This window comes from Schistocerca serialis, chromosome 9 (genome assembly GCF_023864345.2).
Source record: "Schistocerca serialis cubense isolate TAMUIC-IGC-003099 chromosome 9, iqSchSeri2.2, whole genome shotgun sequence".
In the NCBI taxonomy this organism is placed as follows: Eukaryota; Metazoa; Arthropoda; class Insecta; order Orthoptera; family Acrididae; genus Schistocerca; species Schistocerca serialis.
In genome coordinates this window covers 428,211,054-428,228,241 of record NC_064646.1, presented here as the reverse complement: position 1 = coordinate 428,228,241, position 17,188 = coordinate 428,211,054, and the positions used below count along the sequence as shown (strand labels likewise).

Genomic DNA, 17,188 nt, shown 5'->3' with positions numbered 1-17,188 from the left:
TGTGCTAAAGGTGTTTCCTTACATGCCCAGTGGTTGCATTATGGGAGCGTAATTTTATCAGGGATAGAATGTCAAGAGACAATTTCTGTGAACTTTTCAGATTCCTCCTCTGTGATGAGATGTCATTCCAGAATCAGAGCACCCCTGCTGATGAGTTGACTTTTATTTCTGAAATATGGAACAAGCTCGGACAAAAATACTGTGGCTGTTACCGCCCATGTGAAGACATTACAGTTGATGAGCAGTTGCTTCCAAACAAAGCAAGGTGCTGGTTAATTAATTAATGTCAAGCAAAGCTGACAGATATGGGCTCAAGTTTTGAATAGCTGCAGAAGTGGCATCCAAGTACATTTGGATTACCTTTCTATGTCTTGGTAGTAAGTAAATTGCTATTATTGGCCACGCACTGAATGATGCATCATAGGTAAGATTACAAAGTGAGAAATTGTGTAAACTACAGTAAGACTAATACACTGACAATCTAATAAAACAAGAAATCTGTTCTGCATGGAGGTATACCTTTATGCAGTTCTGTTTCTTTGACATTTCAATAATCATTCACTTTGTTGGCATGCACAAGATGCAATAGTGTGCCTTGCTTTGTTTCTTATTGCATACGTCTATTGGCTAACAAAACAACACTAGGTAAGTTTTTTTTGTAGACATGAACATTAAAAGTGTTGTGCTTACGAGCTGAAAGCTGAAAATGTGATAAAAAGAAGCAGTACATTTCTAACATTAGCATTTAAAAACATTCAAAGATTCATTTTGTCTCGCTTTCCGATTGCAGTCCAACTGCAAAAAGATGCAAAAGAAGTAGAAAATCACACATGCAAACTTATTCATGTAAACAAGTGCACTTGAAAATGAGAATAAATTCTCAAAACACATTGTGTTAATCATCAAAACACAAGTAACTGATGCAGTTATTATTTTACAGTCTGAGAGTTACAGAGCAACTTGCTTCTGCATGGTGCTAGTCTGATTCATCAATGTGTGTGCAGTTAGCGAAGCTGTTTAAGCATGTATTTCATAGTTAAAAATTTAAATTGTGTAGCTGATGCTTTTCAAGCCTAGAGAACGTTTTTGTGAGAGGTGTTCAGTATTTATTGGCTCCTGTCAGACATCATATGTTTCTAATTTCTCTGTCTGACACTGCGGCTTCATCTATAAAATGTCTTAAACTACTCAAATTATTTACAAATTGTTATGGAATCAGTTATTATTTGCATTCATTACTTACATAACCGATAATATGTTAACCTAACCTTACAGGTAAAAACAAAAAAAAAAAAATAAAAAAAAAAAAAATTGAGCAACAACAGTGTGAGGGGGTGCAAAATTCACATATTTATTTAACATTACTTGTGTTAATAACGACTCCTTTATTATTTACTTCTTTTTAACTCATTTGTGCAAAACAAAAACATTGTTTTTTAACTGCCATTAGGTTATGAACTGACGATTCCAATTGAGTTTGACTTGATCTGTGAAATTTTACCAGTCATAGTTGATCTACTTGACAGTTATGAGATTTACATTCATACAACACAGATTTCTGAGTTTATCTACTTCATGGTGATATAATCTGAGATTTACATTTATACAACGCAGATTTCCAAGTCAACTGCAGTGTACATTTGGCCCTAAGAATGCCATTATTCTCAGTCAACTACATCCTGAACTAGCAGTGAGTGAAAAAAAGAAGAAACCAAAAAGTGATACCATCTGTAACACCACAGAGTATGGTGTGGACGTCATTGACCAAATGTTTCGTAAATGTTCAACTAAGATTGCTATCAGGCAATAGCTCATACATGTCTTTCATACTATCCTAGATATGGCAGCAATAAATGCATGCATCGTCTACAGTCAAATAACCTAAGAGGATGGGATTCATTCTTCAGCTGCTAAATGAACTCGTAAGGGAAACAACTATGAGCAGGATGGGAGAAGAAAGTAAGTCAGTCAGTCAAAGATCTGACAAGGTCACAGACTGTATCAACCGGATAGTTTTTCTATTTTAGCACTCTGGCAGGACCTAATTTTTTTAAATTATGTATAGCTGTCTCTTTAGAGGCTGTGTAAAAGGAGTTTGTATTGTGTGGTAGGTGACATTCTATAAAATGTTGGCAATTGACGTAAAGAAGTGAACATGATCTGCAGTTGTTTGTGAATTTTTTAATTCAGTTGTATCAATGCTGCTTTTTGAAATCTCTCTCTTATGACATTGGGTGATTACAAAGGTAGTTCAGTGACAGTCCTGTTGTCAGAATTTTTTTAAAAAACTCTTCTAAAAACGCTACTGTATAATCACCAAATTTGAGGGACATAATGATTTTTGTTAGCATTGAAGAGGGTATATTGTTGATAGTAAAGTCTGCCTGCAAAGTAAAGAATATCTGCCAAAGTAAATTAAAATACTTCTATAATTGGTTATTTATTATCAGATGCAATGTTTGCAGCCATTGTGAGAAAGTAATCATTATAATTGGCTACCAAATATCTTAATGTGACACCATTCTGCCACATCTAGTATTCATTTCCATTTATCTTGCTGTTTTTCATAATTATCCATATCTTTTATCCCAACTAGCAAAAGTGTTGTCCTTTTTCATAAAGAAATTGCAAGATTTTGCTATGCTGGTGGTAACAGTATTTTATGTCTTCATTGCAACTTGTCCTCTTTATCAGACAGAGCTGTCTTTTTCTGTGACAAGATGAGTTCAACCCAGCAGTTTACGTCCCTTGTCACTCGTCACTCTTTCTGCTTAATGTGACAGCAATGTGTTTAAAGGAAAGTAGGCCACAAAAGTATTGACACAGTACGTTAAAGAAAAAAATTAAACCATTTGTGTTACAAAATAATTGGGAACATTTCAGCTGCAGATTGCTATTTCAGAGAGTTGTTGAGAATGATTCATTTACACATTTCATAGTGTACTATCAGTTGTAAATGACAGAATAAGCCAAAATCGCAATGGTGATGAATAAATAAATGTTTAATAGTCCAAATGGAAAATGTTGTCCTTTCTAAAATGTTGTGATACTGTGGGCACAAATAAACTGAAAATAAACTTTAAATTTCTTTTCATGAAAAGCTTTGCACATTCACTGTGGCAGGATGACAGCACATTGTTCTCAATATAAGTAACAGCAGCCAGCTGGCGTCACATCAAACGAGCTTTCCATGTAGCCAACGCAGTGCATTGGCATGCATTTCAGGGATTCCTGTTAATGTCCACCATGACTGTCACTGGCTGCACCATGAGGTTGTGTGTTGTCTGCACAGGCCCTTAATCATTAGTTTATAGTCCCAGCGTTCACTTTGATATAGAAAATGCTGATACAGTGTTTCAGCCAACTGATTTACTGGGTTTTGTAGTTGTGTAGAAACTATTCAGACATAGCGTGACATAAGAAATATCATTTATCTTTTGTGTCTGCTTCGGAATTCAGAATTGACCTCCTTTAAAAATGCCAAATTCCTCTTCAGAAGTATGGAATAATTTCATTGACTCTATATCTGCATTTTGTTCTTTATTATGTCAGACAGTGTGGCTTATAGATGGATTTGAACTAGATGATATTTGACTATTGAATTCATTTCCCTGTGTCTGCAGATAGTCTAAATGGTGTTCAGACTATCCATCCACTGAACCAAGGAAAGACATTGATATAATTTTAAGAATGCCATTCATTTCCTCAGCATTTGGGGAACAGCTGTTGTATCGCTTACAGCCAAAGCATATGTGAAATCTAGGAAAGGAATGAGAGGATATAGCATAGTTGTTGCCAATTTCTTCTCTGCAGTCAAGAATTTTTCATTTGGTTATCCTTAAGCACACATTTGAACCATTTCCTTGTTTTATTACATAAGATGAAACTAACATGTCTTCCATATTTGTATTGCAAAAATTCAGTCACTTCACATAAATATTTAGAAAGGATATAGTGTATCACTGTCATTTGCACGTCAGTTTCTTTTACCTATTTTTGTGTTCCATGCACCAGATCTACGATGTCTCACTATAATGTGGAATTTATCACAAATACAAGTATAATAAATAGTCTGAATGAAAATATTGCTTCACTGTGCCGCTGTACACAATTAATGCAACACCCAATCGCACCCTACATTTAAATTTAGTTGCCCTCACTTGCACAGATAAGGTATCTGTTGGAAAATTCATTTATAGAGCAGTAATTGCCAAGCTGAAATGATTTCAATTTTTTTTTAAGCCCCCTCCCCCCTTCATTGCAAGAGTGATGTTTTCAGTAGTGGGAACAATGTTTGACTCAATGCTAAATTGCAAAAATACAGATCCAAATGTCTCCGGTTTGTTCCCCAGATAGTCCAAGCATTTTTATATGTCAGTTATCACTTATTTCACCTCTGGCAATGATTTGCGTATGTGATAAATTCTGAGTTGCTCCAGGATTCTAAATTGAAAAATCATTCCAGGCATACACCTTGACGTAACCAAGGTACTGTACTGTAATTTTTAAAGCCTCCGTCCATTGGAAACTGTTGCAACTACCAGTGAAATAATGTGTGCGACTTCAGAAAATGTACTCTTCATAGTTGTTGTTGTTGTTGTTGTGGTCTTCAGTCCTGAGACTGGTTTGATGCAGCTCTCCATGCTACTCTATCCTGTGCAAGCCTCTTCATCTCCCAGTACCTACTGCAGCCTTCATCCTTCTGAATCTGCTTAGTGTATTCATCTCTTGGTCTCCCTCTACGATATTTATCCTCCACGCTGCCGTCTAGTACCAAATTGGTGATCCCTTGATGCCTCAGAACATGTCCTACCAACCGATCCCTTCTTCTAGTCAAGTTGTGCCACAAACTCCTCTTCTCCCCAACCCTATTCAGTACCTCCTCATTAGTTATGTGATCTACCCATCTAATCTTCAGCATTCTTCTGTCGCACCACATTTCAAAAAATTCTATTCTTTACTTGTCTAAACTATTTAGCGTCCATGTTTCACTTCCATACATGGCTACTCTCCATACAAATACTTTCAGAAACGACTTCCTGACACTTAAATCTATACTCAGTGTTAACAAATTTTTCTTCTTCAGAAACACTTTCCTTGCCATTGCCAGTCTACATTTTATATCCTCTCTACTTCGACCATCATCAGTTACTTTGCTCCCCAAATAGCAAAACTCCTTTACTACTTTAAGTGTCTCATTTCCTAATCTAATTCCCTCAGCACTAACCGACTTAATTTGACTACATTCCATTAGCCTCGTTTTGCTTTTGTTGATCTTCATCTTATACCCTCCTTTCAAGACACTGTCCATTCTGTTCAACTGCTCTTCCAAGTCCTTTGCTGTCTCTGACAGAATTACAATGTCATTGGCGAACCTCAAAGATTTTATTTCTTCTCCATGGATTTTAATACCCACTCCGAACTTTTCTTTTGTTTCCTTTACTGCTTGCTCAATATACAGATTGAATAGCATCGGGGAGAGGCTACAACCCTGTCTCACTCCCTTCCCAACCACTGCTTCCCTTTCATGCCCCTCGACTCTTATAACTGCCATCTGCTTTCTGTACAAATTGTAAATAGCCTTTCAGTCCCTGTATTTTACCTCTGCCACCTTCAGAATTTGAAAGAGAGTATTCCAGTCAACATTGTCGAAAGCTTTCTCTAAGTCTACAAATGCTAGAAAAGTAGGTTTGCCTTTCCTTAATCTTTCTTCTAAGGTAAGTCGTAGGGTCAGTATTGCCTCACGTGTTCCAACTTTTCTATGGCATCCAAACTGATCTTCCCCAAGGTCGGCTTCTACCAGTTTTTCCATTCGTCTGTAAAGAATTCGTGTTAGTATTTTGCAGCTGTGACTTATTAAACTGATAGTTCGGTAGTTTTCACATCTGTCAACACATGCTTTCTTTGGGACTGGAATTATTACATCCTTCTTGGAGTCTGAGGGAATTTCGCCTGTCTCATATATCCTGCTCACCAGATGGTAGAGTTTTGTCAGGACTGGCTCTCCCAAGGCTGTCAGTAGTTCTAATGGAATGTTGTCTACTCCTGGGGCCTAGTTTCGACTCAGGTCTTTCAGTGCTCTGTCAAACTCTTCATGCAGTATCATATCTCCCATTTCATCTTCCTCTACCTCCTCTTCCATTTCCATAATATTGTCCTCAAGAACATTGCCCCTGTATAGACCCTCTATGTACTCCTTCCACCTTTCTGCTTTTCCTTCTTTGCTTAGAACTGGGTTTCCATCTGAGCTCTTGATATTGGTGCAAGTGGTTCTCTTTTCTCCAAAGCTCTCTCTAATTTTCCTGTAGGCAGTATCTATCTTACCCCTCATGAGATAAGCATCTACATCCTTACATTTATCCTCTAGCCATTCCTGCTTAGCCATTTTGCACTTCCTCTTGATCTCATTTTTGAGGCGTTTGTATTCCTTTTTGCCTGCTTTACTTACTGCATTTTTGTGTTTTCTCCTTTCATCAATTTAATTCAGTATCTCTTTTGTTACCCAAGGATTTCTACTAGCCCTCATCTTTTTACCTACTTGATCCTCTGCTGCCTTCACTACTTCATCCCTCAAAGCTACCCATTCTTCCTCCACTGTATTTCTTTCCCCCATTCCTGTCAATTGTTCCCTTATTCTCTCCCTGAAGCTCTGTACAATCTCTGGTTCTTTCAGTTTGTCCAGGTCCCATCTCCTTAAATTCCCACAATTTTGCAGTTTCTTCAGTTTTAATCTACAGTTAATAACCAATAGATTGTGGCCAGAGTCCACATCTGCGCCTGGAAATGTCTTACAATTTAAAATCTGGTTCCTAAATTTCTGTCTTACCATTATATAATCTATCTGAAACCTTCTAGTATCTCCAGGGTTCTTCCATGTATACAACCTTCTTTCATGATTCTTGGCTCAAAATGGCTCTGAGCACTATGGGACTTAACAGCTTTGGTCATCAGTCCCCTAGAACTTAGAACTACTTAAACCTAACTAACCTAAGGACATCACACAACACCCAGTCATCACGAGGCAGAGAAAATCCCTGACCCCGCCGGGAATCGAACCTGGGAACCCGGGCGTGGGAAGCGAGAACGCTACCGCACGACCACGAGCTGCGGACCATGATTCTTGAACCAAGTGTAGCTATGGTTAAGTTATGCTCTGTGCAAAATTCTACCAGGCGGCTTCCTCTTTCATTTCTTAGCCCCAATCCATATTCACTTACTATGTTTCCTTCTATTCCTTTTTCTACTGTCGAATTCTAGTCACCCATGACTATTAAATTTTCGTCTCCCTTCACTACCTGAGTAATTTCTTTTATCTCATCATACATTTCATCAATTTCTTTATCATCTGCAGAGCTAGTTGGCATATAAACTTGTACTACTGTAGTAGTCGTGGGCTTTGTGTCTATCTTGGCTCTTCATTTGTTAAGCTATATGTTCCCGTACAACTAACTAGCTAAGTGAGCTCAAAGGTTGAAGAAAGACAGTGGCATACTATCTCCAAATTGGACTGTGCACAGTAAAGCAACATGTGGGTTGGTGGCAGCTTTACTTACTATTTGAAGTTTTATATTTGTGGGTTCCACCCTTATTTCCAAATTCTGCTTGATTACTAACAGCAATTCATACGAAGGTTAAGATAATGTGATGCTGTTGTGAGTGTGCTTAATTTTTGAACAGTTGTCAACGTTAGGGTTGAGAACATACACCAGATATTATCCTTATAGGAGGTTTCTTTGCCATGCTCCATGCCCGCAAATTTAGCACATAAGACTCCTTGTTGAATACCGTCTGTTGAGAATTGTAATTTTTTTGCTCTTTAATTGTCATCTAATTCTTTAAATTCTTTCTGTGTGGCGCTGTAGTGTCGTTCCAAAGCAAATTTGTGGTATTTGTCGATTATGCAACTGTGTATAGGTACTGAGAATCCATATCCTCCTCGTCTGTCATTCTCATTCATTTTTAACAGCTTGTGATGATAGATCACTAGACTGCCTCTTTTTAGGCAGACAGACACTAGACCTCTGAACTTCTCTTATGCCACAAACAATGCTGACACCACAATTCTACCGAAGTGAAGGAAACCGTGCCAATGGATAAATGCTGCACTGCAGTGCTAAATGAAATGTTGCACTGTACAAAGTACTTCTGAGCCAAGCCTCAGCCCACGTGGGGTCCACACCTAGTCTTCGTCTGCAGGGTGGCGTGCTGTAGCCAAACCTGCTGCAAATCAATCAGTGTTTTTGGTGAAAATTTAATTTATCATTCAGCCCGTTTGTTGTGGTGCCACTATGGGACTTAATTATGGTGCTTGCATCATCAGCGTACAAAACTATTTCAGCTTTTATCAGTATCAGATGGGAGTTCATTTATCTTAATCATGAACAGTTCAGTCAATGTAGGTAAATATTTAGAGAAAATAAATGTTCTTATAGAACATTAGTAGTTATTTAAACAATGGACCTCCATGTAGGAATATCAACAATATAGAAAAAGACAAGATTACTGCTTACCATAAAGAAGACACATTAAGTTGCAGGCAGGTCTTTTATTTTTTATTTTTCCTTATATTTGATTTTTCAAACATGCCTTATTAATGATAAGTAGCAGTCTTTCTTCTTCTACATTGTTAATATTAGATGATGATTCATCACAAAGCTGCCTGACTTCTTTAACATGACTACATGTGTTTAAAGAGTTCAATATGAGCTTTCACTATGGTAACTATGGGTACTATGATTCACTGGTATGTTTACAAATTGTTACGTGAGAACTTTATGTAGTAATTTAGAGTTTTGCAAACTTTTGCAGCCCATTGATGGCATGCCAATGTCTTATTGGTGGTATTTATTTTCTTTCTACATAAATAAAATTTGGGCAGGGAAACTTTAATGTAAATCAGTAGATAAAAGCTACCTTTTTATTTTTGTTAATGTATGTTATTTCAAATTGACAAAATTTATTAATATTTATATTACTGCATGGTATTCTCCACGTAATGCTCATTTACATTATAGAGCTGTGGCTTTAATACTCTAATTTACTAAATGTAATTTTATCCTCAGGTGCAGATATGGATGTCATCTTGGAAAATTATGGCCACTGCAATTTTGTCTCACCAAAACATGCATGCATATTCTTTGATGAGGTATGTCCTTTTTGTCAGAGTAGCTAACTGAAAGTTCAGTTGACATTAAATTTAATTCTTTGAATGATGTACATATAGTGTGATTTAAATTACCTAATTTTTATTCAGTTTTGGTGCAGTTAAGGGGCATGTGCACTGTGAGGATGTAAAAGTTTCGAGGTAAAATGTGTAACCCAATAAAACCAACCCTTAAGAAGATACCTAGACTTACCAAATTGGGAATTAAAAAGAAAATACTCATTTCAACAGAATAAATCTGAGTAGGATGTAGTTGTTGGAGTCACTTGCGAAAAATTTTGGTTTTGGTTGCAGTTGTTGACTGTGTTCGTTTAAGACTGAAGAGAATTAATTTTGTAAGAACAGTGAGCAACAGTACCAAGGATGAGACCTGTCCTTTGAACTGTCTCAGATGTCAGGAATTGCCTTCTATAGTCACCCATATGCTGCGATGAGGAGTAAATATCATTGACTTTACACTTCTGATGTTTGTGTGCTGCATGACAATTCTAGTCCCTATACTGCGTGTAACACAGAACATGGAATCTGTGTGTCTTCCACACACATTCTGCGCACCATTCAGTGATTTTCACAGCTACTGATTAGTTGGTGGAGTTGCTTCTGATCAAATTAGATGAGTCACACAGTGTTTGTGTAGTTACAGCCATAACTAGAAGACTAGATTTGTTTGTGAGTTTGATTGTCATTCAAGCGAACTTAAAATGTCAGTGAATCAGTTATAGAACTTGTGACCTATACATACCCTCTTAAAAGAAAGCACCACAATAAGAAAGTCACCATAAAATTCCAAATGATGATAATAAATGTGCAGCCTGAGAATTTACAAATATTAATCCTGGAAAAGGGAGGTTGTCATACAGTTGCCTGTTAGTAAGAACCATTCTTTCACCTGGGCTGGCTGGATAAGGTAAACACTTCTGTGTTTGTGTACTTTCTGTTAGTTTCAATGTATTATATTGCTACAGTACAATTAACTAGACCTAAGGGACTAGAAAGAATTTGCCAAGAGAAAAGCATTAGACATAGTCTTAACCTGCAATTTGGTACCAAATGTTTTCAACTTTTGTTGAAGTTCCACAACCTCCCCTCTCTCATCCACAAAGTGACTTCCCATAAGTTCAAATTTTTTATTAGTGCAGTATGTTGCTAACACATTTTTGGGATTGTTTGAAGAAGTGATGTGATCATACTCATTTTAAATGTAATAAATATTTTAGAAACATGCAGTTAATGTTTTCATTTGAGCCACACTCATAGGGACAAACAAAAAACATCTGGCTTATTTTTTCTTTTAGTGAACTAAGATATATTTCTATTTTTAACTTCAGACAACAAAACAGTTCGAGTTACTGAACTACAGCGAACATGGCACAATGGTTGACAATGTGCTGTATTCATGTGACTTTTCGGAGAAGGCTGCGCCTATGGGATCATCAAATACTGTCCATCCACTGGTTCAGAGGATACGAGAAGTAGTCCATAAACGAAGGAAGAGAGACACTCAAGTATGCAGTGATCCAGAATCAGAACCGCAAAAGATGATTGCTGGCTCAGGAAAGGTGAGGAATTTTTGAAGTTGTTTCAGTTTTCAGTCTCTACTTTGCTTGCTGCTCAACATTAACTCCTGAGTTGGCAGAAAGTTAGTGCCTATTGGAAACTGCTAATATTTCCCAAAATATTTGATCTATTTTGTTGAAACCAGATATATTATGATCAGCAGAATGTGTACATTGAGTACACAATGTATATTCCATATAGGTGCCAATATTTTCCACCAGTGTCTTCAATTGTTTGAGAATATTCTTAACTGACTTCTGCTGGAACTTTTGTGGTTTATTGTTGAGAACATGCAGGATACGAATTTACAAATAACCCAGAGACACATGGTGTGGTCTGATAAACTTTGTCCTTCGCCCATCATCACAAGAAGTAGCCATACAGTGTAAGACAAAGTCTTCATGTTAGCCTCTTGCGAGAACCACAGCAACCCAACCATCATCCCAGAAAATGATTATCGACCCATTTGTTTACACTGATTGTTTGCAAAATGTGGTGGTGCTCCAACTTGCGTAAAGATGAAGTCTGAGTTCATTGTATTTTGTAAAAGAAACAGACTGATAAGTTGTTTTAATGTTGTACTGCATCGCACCATTACATTGAGGTGATTCTACATTTTCTCTGTAGTCACATGCAGAAAATCTTTTGCGAGTAGTGAGAACTATAGAAATTTACAAATTCTCGCAAGTTAAACACAGCTTCATCTCGCTAGATTATGTTTGAAAACAACTGGGGAAAGTCTTTGAGCTAGTCTACCATGATTTCTCCATAATATCTCATGTGATCGTCGCAATCTTCACAGGTAGTTCCCAATAGTAATACAGCTTCCACTAATGAAATTCATACTCATTTTTTTAAGTATCTTCAGATCATGTATTGTGTTAGACCACTGTCATGAGCTGTGTAACAAGTTGATTTTTTGGGGCATGATGTGAACATTTCCACACCAATTGCTGATTTTCCTCTGACATAGATGTCTTGGGTTGACTGCTTGTTATAGTGTCCATAACGAATCCCCATAAACAGGTGTTTTGTGTGACAATCGTAATTGTGCTTGGATGCAAAGTAACATGTGGCCCATGCACAGTCCACCACAATCTCAGCACCAGCCACAACAGAATGCCACAGCACTGACAGGTTTATATCTGTGAAAATCAACCTACTTCTGCAGAGAAACCAACACAATTGTTTTTATACAAATATATTATTATTTATTATTAATTATTTATTATTATTATTTATTATTATTATATTATTATTATTATTATTACACATTTCAAGTAGACACTTGCTTTCTGCCCATTGTAGTTGGTAGATATTGAATACCTGTTTACATTGTTAACTTATGATTTAAAAATTTAGTCACAGCTCTGTAATTAAAATTAATTTTTTATCAGTGTTTGAGGAGAAATTAGAAAAAGTTATTTCTTTGGTGTTATTTCTATAGGTAGAGATACAGTGCAGTTGTCGAGGAAGCAGTTCTGATGTAATTGGAGATGCTGGAGCTGGTTGGGAAGGGACAGCATTGATAAACCACGGCTCTTTCATAAAGTTTGGCTGTCTAAATTTTGTGTTCAGCATCACTGCAGCTGCTGCACTGACAAAGGATACGGATCAGCAGTCTGTCAAACAGGAACAAATTTCAGGAATGGAGGCCTGATCTGTATGGAATTTTCTAAAAATGGACATAACAGTATTGTCAGCAGAGTCATCTTGTTTGATATATTGGCTTGTTGTTAAAATGAAGGATCAACCTATTGTTACAGAGTGTAGATATGTTTTCAGTACTTGAAGGGATTCTGTGGACTTTATAACTCTCTGAAACAGGAGAACTATATGAGTAGCTGTTTTCAGCATTAGGACGTAGGGCAATGTGGATTGTACAACTGTGATAGCAACTTTGACTTTCTTATGAAACAGCAACCAGAATTTCAGTAGTTATATTTATATAATTATAAATATAGAAATAATGTTCACTCAAAAGAAAAGTTCTTCATCAGGCGCAGTGGAAATTAAAATAAAGTTTTTATGTGCAATAACGCTGTAGTTTTAAGATTTATGAGTATTATTTAATGGACAGTTCATAGTTTAGAAATCCAGGAACTGCCAGATAAGTAGAACTGAAGTTTTAAACAAAAATTACAACTTTTTGCAATATCTTTCGAAGTTATATGTAAGAGTGCTGAGAAACAGATGTATGTAATTATTTTTAATCAGGAAGAATTAAGATGGCTTTCCTATACTCGATTGTAATTCTGACAGTTGATATTGTAAAATGACTACTGTTGTAGAATTTGTTTGTTTTACATTTCATACTTAGAAATACATACAGCAGTTTTTTCTGGAGTTATAGTGTGCAAAAACTAGTATTTCAGAATTTTGTGCTTATACGCCTGTGATCCTATGATTTGAAAATGTCATGTACGAGATTCTTGTAAGATAATTCAGTCAGCTGTCATAATTGGAACCTAGACAGTCATTCCATGTTGAACAGTGATATGTTAGTGTAGTGTAATGGAAGTGTGCACTTTTTTTTTCCTTCAAGATTCTGATAAATGGTAGATGGATTTAATAGCTGAGGAAGATCATGGAAAGAAGACAAATATTAATAGGAGAGGAAGCCATTTTCCTGTTGAAACGGTGAAATAGAATTATTCACTGCATGATTGTTTTATGTGAAACTAGCACTTATTTTCACTGATAAGAAAGTATGACAGGTCTTTAAATGTCCATATTTTTAGTGTCAGTCACAGTGTATTAATTTTGGAAATTACTGAGGAAAAACTTGGAGGAGGGAGGTGAAGGAGACAGTCCTTTTAGTGTTAATTTGTGGTCTCTATCCTGAATTAATACAATTTTGTTCTGAAAAACATGTGAAATAATTTTCATTTAAAATTCTAGTGCAAAGTGGAGAGTAATAACTAATCTTCTTCATTCATGTTAGAATTTGGCTGTTCTTTTATTTGTATGTCTGAAAATAAGATTCCATTGTGCCATTAGTTTTTTATTTGTCTTTAAAAAAGCAAGTATAATAAAATTATAATATTTTTGTGTTTATCTATACCTCATCCCCATTTGCATGAAGAAAATACCTTAACACGTTTGTAATTACGGCAAAATTAAAGCATTTTTCTCACAAGTAGAAACCTATTCATAAGTCCTTAGGGCTACGAGAACTGAAGATCAGTTTATGAGAGAGAGCCACAGTAAACAGGCTGGTGAGGATACTCTAAAGAAACAAGAATTTGCACAATTTTAGAACAAATGTGATATTTAATGATAACTGTTAGGGAATTGACAATGTTTCTTCCTTTGTCCTGATCAAAGTTAAACTGCACATAGAAAAATCAGAAATACATATCATGGGTTTTCTTATTTTTATATTTGTTTATTGCTGTAAGTGTATCTTAGACATATCCTTCATTTTGAAGCATAACATTTCCCGTTCATCATTGGCCTTTTATCCCTTCTGTAACTCAATCCCTTTGTCCCAATCATGCCGAGAATATACTTAAATAGTACTTCATATCCTCGTCAGTTTTATCATGAATTATGTGCCATTGCACTCTTAAACTGAATTGTACTGGTCATGGAAAGAATTAAAATTGTGACTGATTTTCAATGAGTCATCATATTTTGATGTAGATGTTTATTTATAAAAACTCTTTATATTTATTTACTTTTCTCTGGTGGAAGGGCAAAACTATGCTAAAAAAATTGGATGCTAATTGTAACGTAATGATACAGTCCATCAGTAACAGTGATGGAGAAGTAATACACCTCTGAGAGGTTTTCTTTACTCTACTTAATAGAGACAGTGTAGATATGTATATTTTGCCAGAGACAAAATCTCTAATTAATGTTGCATTGTGTCTAATTGTAAAATATTTGTCTATGTAGTGGGTTGTCATTGGAAAATGGACTCACATATATTTTGTATTGTATTATGAATTATTATCTTTTTAAAGCATTGAACCTATGGGAAGAGAAATGGTCTGCTACTATTACAATATGCTGGAATGATTGGTGCTGTTATGAAATGCTTGTGCAGCTATATCTTATGTAGACCTAGTCAGTTGTCAGTGATATTATTCAAATCACATTTAATGGATTGCAGTATTACTGTTTATTTGTTATATTACACAAAAGACAGCGACAGTAATGCAAAAGAATGAATATGTTTGTGTGAAATTTTTTCCCTTGTTGATGGCTGCTGTCATGACATTGTATGTGTAGAGAGACTGTGTGTGGTTTCTTGCAGTGGAGCCATAATGGTCACATTTGTTTTACTGGTAGTGATTTGTGACTTTATGCATCAGTATATATTTAAGGCTTCCAGAAGTAATGTATTTTTATTTTTATATTTAATAACAAAATATAATTTTTATATGATATATGGATCTTTATTTTTAATATCACTTTGCAATCAGTACTGTGATTTTTAACATCCCTGAGTCACTGTTGTTTATATTTGTCTCCATTATTACAAGGGTGAATGAAGATTTCATGCACTTCTGATTTGCTTATACTTCCTCAGTATGGTTGCTGGAGGTCAGTAAAAGTAATGCCCCCCCCCCCCCTCTCTCTCTCTCTCTCTCTCTCTCTCTCTCTCTCTCTCTCTCTCTAGATATGACACTGTCCCTAAGATACATCATTCAACAGATATGATTCAGGAAACTGCTTTTTCCCATAGCTGCAGTTAAATACCTTTATTTGATCATTTACTTTCTAATTATGAACTGTACACACAATTTGTCTGTTACAATTAACCAGTCTTACTCATTATAACTATAATGCCATGTTTTCTATGTTCAGTCAGTATGTGTAGTATAGAAATAATTTACTTTTTAGTAGTTAACCATACAGTAAACTTTGCAAAGGCTGTTACCTAGTAACAAATTTGGTAATGATTGGGTATGCCAAAAAGGACTGGTGCAAATAATTGAAGAGTTGTAACCTTGAATAAGGTAAATTTCACTAATTGAATGTTATAAAGATCAAGCACTGAGAGGACATGAGGTAGATTTAAAATTTGACTCTTCATACAGATCCAGATATACAACTGTGTCTTTAAAAATGCAAATTAGAAATGGAAGATAGTAGCTGAGCTTACAGACTTATACTCTTTCTTCAGAGCATAGACACAAGCACAACTGTTATCCCCAGCATTGTAGCATATCTAAGTTGATAGTTATGTTGGGTGGAACCAGTGGCGGATACAGAAAAACCTCATGGAGGGGGCCCGTAAAGATATCTTGAGCTACCTTTACTTTTACCATAATAAAAATGAATCAAGTCACATGCAATGTTGCAAAGTTTAAGAAAGTTTTATTTAAGACAATGCCATCTTATGATATAAAAAAGTTACAATTGTGGTTCTCTTCCTTAAATGATGAATTCTATGTGCCTATTCTTCCTGGCAAATTGGTTAATCACATCACCAATAGGACAATCAATGTCAGGCTGAGTGTTCAACCAAGATAAGCCATTAAGTTGAACCTCCTTCATTGCTGACCTCAGCCATATCTTTGTACGCTGCAATGGTGAAAAACTTCTTTCTACTGTAGCAATAGATGCAGGTAGACAAGCAAATATTTTGTGGAGCATGTGCCAAGTAGGATAGTCAGATCTAGGACAAACAGACAACACTTGAATCATAACAGAATCAAGATAATTAAGGGTGTTTATACTCGTTTGCTTGTATTGAAGAATCTATCCCATGAGTCTCTTTTTAATCACAAGGAGAGATTCTTCTTGAAAGAATGGATGGCAGTGCGGGTGGCTCTGCAGGGGGGGGGGGTTAGATGTACACCCCCCCCCCCCATATCCCATATGTATCTCCCACTGGGGTGGAACAACTGTGGTCAAAAAGAAAGGTGAAAGGAGATGTCACACATCCCTGCCTTGCAAACACTTGTTCATCATCATAATTTTCATCTGTTTGAATTTAATTTACTGCCAGTTCCCTTTGAAATGTTTACACCCACACACCCCAAAAGTTTTATTTCCAGATCTCATTTATATTCTCTTTCTCATCCTATAACTACATCTCATGTGTAATAGCTTCTTGTCGAATATAGCTAAGTCAGCTCTGGAAAATGTCCTTATCTGTAGCAAACACTCAGTCGCATATCCTGTTTCTGAAATGCTGCCTAATCTGTTGACTTCATAACACCCCCCCCCCCCCCCCCCCCCCACACACACACACACACACTCCCTTCCTTAAATGCTGTGACTAAAAATACCCAACTCAGGAAGTCACACTTACTTTCACAAGGACCTCTGCAAGTCTTAAAATTCCTGCAGTCCCTAGCCTTCAAAAGTCCAGTAGTTATATGGCACTGGCATCCCTGAACTACTGCAGCATCTTTGGAGAGGTATTTCTGTCTTACACACCTAGTTTCATGCACTCGTTCCTCTTCACCAACTGGAGCTAGATTGCAAAAACAGTAAGAAAAACATATCCAA

The 17,188-nt window shown here is 36.3% G+C and overlaps 1 protein-coding gene across 1 annotated transcript in view; it reads left to right on the top strand.

Annotated features, from left to right (window-relative positions):
* LOC126419058 (PHD finger protein 12) overlaps positions 1-15,114 on the top strand; it is a 52,868-nt gene extending 37,754 nt beyond the window's left edge. Inside the window, exons 13-15 of the mRNA XM_050086134.1 lie at positions 9,063-9,145; positions 10,492-10,722; positions 12,168-15,114. Coding sequence (XP_049942091.1) covers positions 9,063-9,145; positions 10,492-10,722; positions 12,168-12,380 — 527 coding nt within the window. The 3' untranslated portion in view covers positions 12,381-15,114. The remainder of the gene's footprint in view (positions 1-9,062; positions 9,146-10,491; positions 10,723-12,167) is intronic.
* Positions 15,115-17,188: the final 2,074 nt, after the last annotated feature.